Consider the following 12,151-nt stretch of genomic DNA (forward strand, 5'->3'; position numbering starts at 1 on the left):
ATGCAACACAAATGGACGTAAAACATGTTATGCATTTCCGGCTGCTCTGCTATGAACACAACCGCAATGCCTACAGTTTGATGCTACAGCACTGGTGCCACTCAAGGTCGCATATGCCGTGCCTACAGGTGGCCCTTCTGCGAGCAGACGGGCCTCCAGAAGCCGGAGCTCCCGACTGTACAGAGGGTAAATCGTCCAGTTCTTCCACGCGTGGGAAAAACGTCATAGAAGGGTTGGGAATAGTTGCATGTTTGCCATAGCCACACGAGTCCTGCCGATCACGGCTTTTGGCTAACCAGCAGACAAAGACGGTCACCGCGTCGCGCGCCTTCAGATGCGCCTCTGCGGCCGTCTGCAACGCTCTTCCTTCCGATATTAGGAAGCCAAAGGTGAATGCACTTTTAAATCTAAATTGAAAAGTAATTTATTTAAGAATTACGTTTTGTGTTTCGTTTGTTGTCCTTCCCCCGCACCTCCGATTAGCACGGTTGGCTAAGAACGGTTCGAAAGAAGTTCAACACACATACATGAACAACTGTATACTGCTGGGTGGAAAGAGGAAGCGACATTTTATTTTTAAACCTGTCCCCTCCTCCTTCTGCCCTCTCTCTCTCTATCCTCTTAATTAAGTTCTTACTTCCTTATCTTCCGTTTCCCACATACATGTACAGATATCCCGCTCGCGGTCCCCACTTGGGTGGGGCAGTGAGCCCAATCCCCTCCCTCATCTAAACCCAGGAGCACAGAGTTCAGCACCTATGTCCGCGGAACTTCTGTACCCCCTCCCTGCGGCGTCACGGTTTGTGCTCTGTACCGGGATCTTATTGAAACACAGACTGTTCTCCTATAACGCGGTGGTAGTTGCGTTCCTGAAGAACACCGAGTTATGGAACAATTGGGGTAAAAATGTAGGTTAAAGCGCAGTCCGCGATAGCACGTAAGATGCGTACGCAGGCTGAATAAAGACTGATGTCCGTGGGTAGCATCTATAAGCATCCAGCAGCATCCCGCCTTGAGTGATGGTACGCCAAGGCAGCCACATAACTCGCGTGACGTGGTTCTATTCACTCGATCGCCTTATATTCCATTCGCATCCGCGTTATATGTATTTAAAAAAAAATGTTCCCCCTAACACATTCATTACGTTATATCCAATTCGCGTTATGAAAACTACACTTGGCGTTATAGGAGAAGAGACTGCATAGCAAAAACAATGAACAAAAACCCGTCTATTGTTTCAACTGCCGTGCCGGGTGACATCTGGATTGCGAGTCCAGCGTGCTAACCGTTGCAATATAGCAGTATCACAGGTGCAATGCGTGATAACGTTTCTGTACAATCTGTAAGAATACTTTAGCGTACTGCCCAGCCAAGTAATTCTAACGACGTAATAGCCACCTGAGTTCCAATCTCTTGATAGAGAGACCAATACCATCACAGCTGCACTAAGAGCACGGGAGTCCATTTGTTATATATCTGCTTTACAGTGTATTACGAGCAGTGCTTGATTTCAGCCGGAACAGTGCGCAATGCTGTTCAGGGAATTACTTGCGGCAGCCACATCCATCTCAACTAATTTCGTCCCCTTGATAAACCAATTCATTGATACAGTATAGGGAACACTGCTAAAGGATTATTACGGATAGATGGGCCTTGTATCCAGAAACCCTGACTTCAAGCTACCATTGCAGTGTTCTGGAAAATATTGAGTGAGAAATTAAGTGCTGATTACAAGTTATGCGCAACACATTACTGTAATTAGTTACTGGTAATCCCATATTATCGCAGTGTGCAGTAGACTACTTATGACATACACATTTGTTAAAGTTATGCAGCCCCATATGTTTTTTTTGTTACCGCAAAGGCCACATTGTTATTGACGAACATGCTGAGCTATCGTAAATGAGGACTGCACAAGGGAGTGTAGAAGTCAAACCCGTAAACCATTTGATGCCGAGTGGCTCATTGGCAAAATGCGGATCACTGACCTGGCTATTCTGCCAACCCAAAAGTGATTGCATTCCGGTTGGATCACAATGCATTGGGGAGTGTTGATATTTTAAAAATATTGACTCCAGTAGGCCATGGTCATCCCATTAGCTTTTGAATAAATCTTGTCCCCTTGAATTATCGGTGTTGCTCGAGCAATCTCGCCAATATCTCGAACCCAGTTCCCTTGCATCTGATTTACATGCGGACATCACAGGCACTTTACGAAAAACAGCTGCGTGAAGTTTCGTGCCACGATTTACATTGGGCTCCGAGTAAATCAGCCATGGCGGAATGGATTAACGTGGCAATGTCGTGGAAAGAATGCGACTCGCGTCACGATTCACGTGACAGTGACTCACACAGCTTCTGTTTCCTCTCGTCCAATATCGAACGTTGCTGCCTTTTCATTTTTTTAGAGGAAATATTCTCAGGAGCCGACGTCTTTCTGTCGAAAGCCCTCTTTGCATCACGGGGTCCCCCCCTTAGCGCGTGTGTGTCCCGTGGATGGCTGTGGCATCGCAGCCCGGCATGCACGATCCCCATGCCGCTTGGCACGAGTGGTGACCACGACGATGTACGTATGTGCGCACGTTGAACTTCTTTCGCACCGTACCTGAGCCAACCATGCTAATCGGAGGTGCCGGAATGGGGGGAAGCAGGGAAGGACATCGAACTAAAACACGAGAAGTTCGAAAGAAGTGACTTTACAATCCGACGCATGATCACCAGGGCGCTGGGCGAGTCGCATCATAAGCGGACACCCGCTGCGGTCGGCAGTGGCGCGGTTCTCACGGGTTGAACTCACCGCACCAGGGGGCCTCGATGAACTTCAGAGCGACTTGGCAGAAACGCGGTCTCCTCATTTCTCCCCACCGCTGTGCTTCAGTGCCACCTACCTTTACAAAATGCAACGGTCACGCGAGCGAAGCCGCATCTGTTGAATGCTTGGGCTGCTGCCCAATTCAGGTGCCCGTTGTTATTGTTGTTATGATGAACACAGCCAGGCAACTAGAGATGTCGTCTTCTCCTCAAACGTGCAGCATACACGGCACACTACTCGTCCAGTGCACCACGCAACGTTAAAATAACCAGGTGTGCATCGATCATCATTTCACTCAACCGATGTGATGAGATTATGCATTTAGACAAATATTATATATATGGAAATGACTTGCCTTTCTGTGCTTAGCAGTCGTCACCACCCATGACTGCTGCAATAGGTACAGCACTGGGAGAACAGTCAATGGTGGTAACTATATGATGGGCTTCAGCTGAAGAGGTATTTGAAAGTAAATCCGCGACAAAAATGCCATGGACGTCTGAATGTGAAGTTCCTCTACACGCGGGGACTGCGAAGTCAATGTCCTCCTATTTGAACACACACACACACACCTCTCATACGTAGGCACGTATACAATTGAGCCCATAAATCCCTCCGCGGTATCTAAACTGATACAGCAATGCGGAAAGTCAACGGTGGTGGTTGTCTTGAAAGAAATAACTGTCCCCGCCATTGGAATGTGGAATTGCCTCCACTCGCGTTGGAGCCTCCAAGAACCGCACTCTGCTGCATGCAGGTGCCCAACACTATAAAGATCCCCATGTAGGCTTAACAGACTGTTGGGGCAAGTGCTGTTAAGCGAGTGCCTATGACGGCCGGCACAGCACAGGAGGGAGTGGGTGTTGCCATCAAGCACACACCACACCAGCACACACCGCACCAACTCATTTGAGACTTAGTCGCCCCTAGAGAAAGCCCAGGACCGGTTCAGATAATTCGCCACTGGTGCTGGCTGTGAGCGGGAATCGACAAAGATCCCCCTGTTAAGGAGTGAGACACTGTGTCGAGGCAGGTGCTGTCATTGAGTAGCACATATATTCGCCGGCGAGGCACACGAGGGGGTGGGCGGGTGGCCAGACACAGTGTTGCACAATAACTAGTCAAGTCTACGGCTAAACACGACAGGAGAGAAGTACTGTCGTGTATTGCACAAGTACTGTCTGAGCAGGTTGAGACGTAGAGTGCACAACGTTGTATACCGTACGACCATAACTCAAACGACTCTCCCCCCCCCTCTCCCACGAGGCATCACCATCATCATGCCGTGTGAGTCCGTCAGTCGTGAGGTCGCAATCGGCTCTACGGGCTAGCCCCGGCGCGCGCACGGCCCGCGCACGACGACAGATGGCGACACGAGGCAGCCCGCGAGATCGCAGAGCAGCAGCAACGGCCAACACGGAGAGTACGTGTCACACCCATTACACACTCACACCCATCACACACACACCCATCACACACACACATCACACACACCCATCACAAACACACACCCACCACACACACACATCACACACACCCATCATACAAACACACACATCACACACACCCATCACACACACACCACACACACACCACACACACCCATCACACACACCCATCACACACATCACACACACACACCCATCACACACACACCGATCACCGACACACCCATCAAACACACCGATCACCGTCACACCCATCACACACACACAACCATCACACACACACCCATCACACACACACACCAATCACACACACACCCATCACCGTCACACCCATCACACACACACTCCCATCATACATACACACACCCATCATACACACACCGATCACCGACACAACCATCAAACACACTCATCACCGTCACACCCATCACACACACACACTCATTACACACACACCGATCACCGTCACACCCATCACACACACCCTGTCTGGCACACACGCCTCCATCACACACACCCATCACACGCGAACCCTCATCACACATACCCACACCTCCGATTCGCACGGTTGGCTGCGTACCGTGCGAAAGAAGTTCAACATACATACCTACATACACAAGCACCCCCATCACACGCCCCTGCACATCACACACCCATGACACACACCCATCACACATACCTCCATCACACACATCAACCATCACCACAACCCCGCCTGTCACACACACTTCCCAATCACACACATCACCATCACACACACAACTATCACACACACAACTATCAAACACACACACCAACATCACACACGTCTATTAAACACATCACCATCACATAGACAAATACACCCCCATTACACACACCCCCTTCACACCCCCCCCCCCTCCATAACGCACACACCATACGACCCATCACACAGACCCTAATCACACAAAGATGCAGATCCCTCATGTAACTTTAACCAATCGTTGGAGACAGTGGTATTAGCCAGCACATATGAAGGCCGACACGGCCGCATTTGTCTCCCCAGTTATGATGTTTACATATCGCGCCGGGTACTCATTTAGGGCTGAGTCGGCCTACGGGAGGCCCTGAATCGGTTCAAATATTCGTCACTGTTATTGGTTGTGAGTGGGAATCGAACTCGGCTTTTCCCCGCTAACCATCACACGGACATCCACAAACCCCGTCGGGAACTTCGCACACGGCCCTGCTGATAACGAGAGCTGTGAGATCTCAGTGTTGGGGGCGGTTGCGGTTAGAGCAACGCAATAAATGTGCTTGTAAAAAAAAGAACGGTCTATTAAGACTTTTCCATCAAACAAAATCACATCCATCATCTGTGTCAGCACTTACTCCCCTGGCATCAGTTACTGTGTCACTTAGCAGTCAGCGCCTGACTCTAGAAGGCCTACATTGACCCGAAGAAAGGCGGCCTTGATCCAACACAAGATACATTGGCCAGCGCCAGGGGTCACTGTGCAAAGTCCACAGTGGCTATGGTGAGTAGACGTCGGTTCTTACCATAGGAACGAGGAAATTCCATCACTGGCTGAGCGCTGTGTCGCCTGCTCACACTTGGGAAAGGGGGCACTTTGGATGTGTCGCGTGTGTATGTGTGTGTGCATAAAGTATCTCACAGCCAACACCAGTGATGATTATCTTATCCGGTGATGGGCCTCCTCTAGCTCGACTCAGCCTCAACAGAGTATCTAGTGCAGTATGTAAACATCGTCACTGCGGTGCTGGCCACCCACTCCCCTGTGTACCGTGCCGGCTTTCATTGGGGCTCGCTAACATCACTTGCCCCAACAGTCTGTTAAGGCTTAACGGGCAGTTTTTGTTGTGCGTCGAGTGTCTACTGCAACGTGGTCGTGTACGTGTCGGAGTGCACCGTCGGTGAAGGCCAGACCAATACAAGAGTAAGTTACGAGCCAGCCAAGTGTATGTTTTGCAGAGGAAACAATGCAAATCCGATCATGAGTTTCACTTCATTGTAATTATGGAACAGTATTGGCATTTTTGTTGTAACAGATATAATTATAAAACATTTTTACATCATGACACGGTATTGGTAACGTTTGTTAAAAAACACTCATGATTGTATTTTTAAATAACCGATTTTAATGATGAATGGCTTATACTCACGATTTTCAATGTATATACAAGTCTCATTGAGACAGCAATATTCTTTGGGGAGGGTCCTATAATTTACATAGGAACGCCCTTTATGTCTCTATGCAGTCCTCGCTTAGGTTTGAGACTGGCGCAGGGGTCATGCCACGTTTGGCTATTTCTTAATGAGCGACTGAATGTGGGAGGAGAAACCCCACGTAGGCCAGGAATATGCAAAATCCACACAGATGCCATCTCTTGCTCCCTCCACCGCTCAGCATGTTAGAAAATCATGCACAAACGTGGTGTGTGTGTCATCCATTAACTGTTAACGACGTGTTTTGTTCGTGCAGACGCATCAAGGGGTCCAATCCACAAAATCGAATGGAAACAGCTCTGCTACACAGATAGCTCGGATACCTTCATGATGATCTTTGTTGCGAGTACAGCACACAATACTGCTGGCTCTGATAAAGGTTTTTTCAACAAATTGGTAGCCCTAACCCCCATCCCTAACCTCAGCCCTGCACGTCCCCTGTTTCCCGATGCATGGTACCGCGGTGCCCAAAACCAATGATGGTTGGTGACAGCGGTGGTTTCTTTTTCTCCGTGCGGTGGTATCCATTCAGCTGCCACTACGAGCAGCTCGTAAGTCGGTAAGTTGGTGCCCCTGTGAACCCGCCCCCCCCGCGCGGATGCCGCGCATCAGCCGTGGGCGCCCCGTGTGTTCCCGCCACTCGCAGTGCATCCATGTAGTTACCATGTTGACTTCGGACACCATGTCGATGCTCGCGATGTCGATGCTCATCCCGACTGCCACCGGGGGCCCTGCAGACAAACAGTCACTTTGCACGGCTCTGCACGGTGAACTTTTGACACCACACGAATTTCATGAGGTATCAAGAACAGTGCTGACAATTGCAATCACACGGTTCCACATCGGTTCTATTTGTTTGCATTTTAAACACAAATTATGCCAACTTCTTAGAACACACGAGACTCGTTTCAGTTCTATCACCAGTGATGCACGTCTAGGCCACTTGGATTCCACTACGATCCCGGTCGCCCAAGTTCAAATACGGAACAAGGAATCGATATTTGCAGTTCATTGGACGCTAGCTGAAATGCCCCAGCATCTCAAAGCACCTTCTTACACCACATCTCATCTCAATAATTCCAATACCCAGCTGTGTTTTTCTCCTTTTTAAATCCTTTATATTAAGTTCACTTGCTTGCTTGCTTAGGACCGTGCAAATCTTTCGGTCGTTTTTTAACCCACTTCCCGTGATCCAATCGAGCTGACATTTTCCACGCAGACTCGTTGTGCGTGACAATTAATGTTCGTGAAATTTTTTTTCCAAAATGTTACACTTTTTAGGACAAAAATATTATATTTAATTACCAATTGCTTAATGCTGCCATGCAATCATCTGACCCATAGGTGGCAGCCATCTCAAGCCAGAGGATGAGAGGACCCTAGCCACCACGCATATAAAGGATTTATAGTGAAAAACTTTGTTTTTACGGGTTATACTTTTTTATAGCCTAGGGGACCCCCTGATAACAGCTGTCCCTGAGCGGCACGAGGTGACGTGCCACCAGCCTACATGTGGGCATGTCTGCCAGCACGGAGGACGATACTGCTCTTGGTTATTCAAACGAAGTAATTTGTAAAAAAAAAATTGGCAAATTTAAACCAGGACGCCGGCACACACGGCCTGCTAATTTTATAATAAGTTCACTGGATCTCTAACGCCCGCTTTCATGTGGACGGCACATACGTTATAGTTAACGGGTTGTATTAATCAGGGCGGCCAGGGTTCTTGAACCGCAGAACCTCTGCAACAAGCGGCGCCTCCCCGATACCTGACTGTAGACAACGCGGGCGGTCAAATGTCACCCGAACCTGGCATATGTTGGGCAAAATGAGCCTGGAATGAGAAGTGTGGCTGCCACGCTTTGTAAACACGAGCCAGTATATGCGAGGCCCGCTGGGCTAGAGCCGTGCCCCCCAGGCAACCCCACTGTGTGGCGAGGCGGCCCTGCCATTCCACTCCCCAGCAGGGATATATGCTTCCAAAGCAGGCATAACTAGGGATATCCATACACACTACTGGAGCATATAGAATAGCCTTTACTCTGAACCTGCTGGGAAATCTTTGCAAGGCTTTACCCGAATGTCCATTGTTTTTCAATGGACTAATTACTGAGGCCTGTAATATAATTTGCGAGCGCATGTCATCATTGCGTTGTGTTGTGACAGATCATTTTACATACTGCGTAAAAAAAACAAGGAATACAATACTTAAATATGCGTGGATTTTAGAACGCCTTTCAACATAGGTTTGTTCTCGGACGTACTGTATTATTTTAGAGAACCGTGAAAGGTTAAATACGTCAATCAAACGGTTAAGGAAAACGTAAGTGGGGTTTGCAGGACACGTGACGACTGGATGGGATGATGACCGATGGTCAAGAATAATAATGGGGTGGCAGCCGAGGAATTGGCACGAGCTCAAGAGGGTGACAACGGAGGAGGAGATGGAGTATTTAAATCAGCTCGTGTGCTGGTACTCGGTGGATTGTTACATTGCAGGCAAATGAGATATCGTGGCTTGGGGAGGCCTTGATCCAGCAGCGGATTGATCATGGCTCATAATGATGCATGACGGATAAAAAAGGCCAAGCCACACACACAACATGCGCGCATGTTGTGTGTGTGACGTCTTGGCATGTGCAAAACGCTAATCTTGTTTAAATGTATCGACGAGTTTGGACAATCCTCGCACAAAACAATTGCAACACAAGTTTATAACACGACTGCATCATCTTTATGAGACTCAGTGACCCCCGTTGCAGACGGACGAACGGAGACAGGCGGCATTGCAAGGAATTATTTTAAGCTTCGTTGGAAAGCGTCAACAACAATAACAGCGCAAATGTGAAATAGTCCTACGCTCCTTGTGAGAGACACGGGAAATGGGATCGTCCCTGTGGTAAGAAAATCAGGCTATTTTACAGACAGGATACGTATCTGAGTACAGTGCACATAACAAAGGACTGATGCCAGTTGCCTTAGAGGCGAGGTGCTCTGTTGGGCATGTACAGATGCCAGCGATGGTTCACACGACAATTCCACATTCTGAAGCCGGGCGCCAGACCGCACACGACCACTGTCGACGAATCCCCACACAGTGGTCGGGCCTTAGACCCCTTGCCCTGACTCCAGAGGGATGAATGGATGACCCATCTTAGGCGTCTCCCGGTCGAGAATTGAACTTGGAATAATTTGAACGAGAGTCGAAAGCGCAGCGCCCACCCTCGCCGGAGTGTAACACATCCACAGCAAGTGTGACGATGCGTGTCGCATTCATAACGCAATACGCAGCACGGGTTACACAGTTGCAACGATCGTGCGTGCGCATACGGCCTGTCGGCTCTGTGTGCATGATGACACGCAGTCTTGTGTCACGCAGTCTGTGTACGTCGCGTGTGCTACACAGCAATTACATAACGGTGCCCAACGTGCGTCGGCGAGGCGAGTCTCGTTCGATGTTGCCGGTTGCGAGACGCCGCCAAAGAGTTAAACCCCTCGGCGCAGACTGGTGCAGTCAAGCAGCACAGGCCGCCGTTGTATACCGTTCTCTCTCCGTGAGCCGTGTTCGCGTTGGGGAAGAGCGAGCGGGGACGAGAGAGCGATCTTACGGGAGAATTGCAATGCGCGCGCGCACACGCAAATGTGCGGCGGTTTTGCAGATATCGTAGAGTCTCCCCCCCACCGAACCAACCCAAAAAATAAATGCATCGAGACTGTATAAGCGGGAATAGTAAATAAGCGACGACCGGTGGTGCAATGGGCACGCGATGTCTGTGAGAGCGGTGAGCCCAGGCCACGATTGCGTGTGCGCGAAGCGACCGCGGCAAAGAGATGCGCGATTTCAGACGTTACCTCCAAAATCCGGCCTCAGTCGAATGTCGTATCCTCTCAGCAGACTATCAACTGTGTCCTTCACAAACGACATGTTGTCTTGTTCATTCGCGCTGAGAATAAATAATAATAATAAAACTCACACAAACAGCCATCTTTTTAACATCATCCCGATTTTCATGTCGCGCGTGCGTGCCGAGCCGCCGTTACATCGATGTCGAATTGTGTAGCGGCGTGAGCATCGAATATCTTCCTCGTCGCATTAACACACACGACGGCGACTTACGAGCAAAATGAGCTGAAAAAAGCAAATGCGTTTTACCTATGCACGCAGCAGACCGCTGCAATTACCAGAGGCAGCGACAACGACGCGAGGATTTTTCTACCGACTTTGCCCATGTTTAGTGATGTTGTGGAGAGAGAAGAGAGAAAAGAGAGCTTTCCGCAGGCAGCCCCCTACACGTTGGTCAGCAGCACGGCGACGGATGGCGCGCAGACGGCGTTTGGGACCATGCGCACGCACACGCGGACACACACGCGGAGCAGGGGATGCAAGGAGGAGCGGGGATGATGATGAACAACAACTATAAAACAGGCCGATGACGAAGAGAGGGAATTGGGGTGGTTGCGGGAATGAAACAGACACTGCGAGATGGAGACGGAGGCCCAGCGCAGAGTGTCCAATTGGCGGAGTTGAGGGGTAGATCCGACAGGAGTTGCTTCTCAAGACGAGCACAGACGGCAGCGGCTCCTGTGTTTGGGCTCGGGTTGGGAGGACGGGGGGGTAGCGGGGAGGCGGCACTCAGCGATGGAGCGGATGGGATGTTGGTGGTGGTGGGGAGGAGCGGGGGGAGGAGGGAGATGGAGCGGGGTTTGAGTAGAAGGTGGTGAGATGCCCGGCTCAGCCGGCGCTGCGCGCACTCGCTCGGGCACACGCGCTTGCACCACGCACACACGCACGCACACTCACGTGCACGCGCACACACGCACGCATGCGCAGCAGCAGCGCAGCCTCGCTGGCAGTCGTGCGCGCCGCTTAGCAGCAGAGCAGCACAGCGTGTCTGCTGCTGCATCCCGGAGCATGGCACGGCAGCAGCTCAGCCTCTGAGAGCCCGGATCCCCGGATCGAACCTTCACGTCCGACCACCGCGGCTCGCCAGCGCTCATTCGCACATAGGCAAGTACTCGTGCCTTTCGCGTGTCGGGTTTGCAATATCTTCTACTGTTCCTTCGTTCATAGAAGCGTTCTTTGAGGTTGAGTGTTTGTTGTAGAGGGTGTTGTTTGTTTGTTATCACTGTTGCTCAGTTGAGGATTGCATTAACGCTCGCTTTGTGTGCGTGCATTGTGCACGAGTACTGTGCGTGCGGCTAAACTTGCGTGCACTCGCTCTGTCGCACGTACACACCGACACACATGCGCACACACACACGGGCAGACACACACACCTGAACACAAGTGCAGGCACATATTCTGTGCACATGCGTGGGGTGTGTGTGTATATGCAGACGCGGGCTGCACACGCACACGTGCATACACGTACGCACACGTGCATACACGTACGCGCAGCAGCAGCATCATTGTAAGTAGGATACCACACGCTGAGTGTGTCTGATGGTGTGCGCGTCCGGCTATAAGCCACGACGCTCCGACACAGTGGGGAGCAGATAGCCCTGCGGTGGAAACAGGTGAAGACGCTGCAAACGCCGGGACTTAGTTTAACACGTAAGCTATTGTGTTAGTGGCGATTGCTCGGGCGTGATGCTCGGGCGAGGCGAGTCGTGATGCCATCCGGCACTGATGGACACCGCCGGCACGCTCATGCGAGCTCGGCGTGCTCGCGTCTCCACTAC

At 50.5% G+C, this 12,151-nt stretch overlaps 1 protein-coding gene across 1 annotated transcript in view; it reads right to left on the reverse strand.

Annotated features, from left to right (window-relative positions):
* Positions 1–10,993, reverse strand: part of LOC144723944 (gamma-aminobutyric acid receptor subunit beta-3-like) — a 274,548-nt gene extending 263,555 nt beyond the window's left edge. Inside the window, exons 1-3 of the mRNA XM_078602729.1 lie at positions 10,623–10,993; positions 10,322–10,413; positions 7,133–7,200 (exon numbers count right to left, since the gene is read on the reverse strand). Of these exons, the coding sequence (XP_078458855.1) occupies positions 7,133–7,200; positions 10,322–10,413; positions 10,623–10,699 (237 nt within the window). The 5' untranslated portion in view covers positions 10,700–10,993. The remainder of the gene's footprint in view (positions 1–7,132; positions 7,201–10,321; positions 10,414–10,622) is intronic.
* Between the last annotated feature and the right edge of the window lie 1,158 nt (positions 10,994–12,151).

The sequence above is a fragment of the Lampetra planeri genome, chromosome 19 (assembly GCF_965212315.1).
Source record: "Lampetra planeri chromosome 19, kcLamPlan1.2.h2, whole genome shotgun sequence".
NCBI lineage: Eukaryota > Metazoa > Chordata > Hyperoartia > Petromyzontiformes > Petromyzontidae > Lampetra > Lampetra planeri.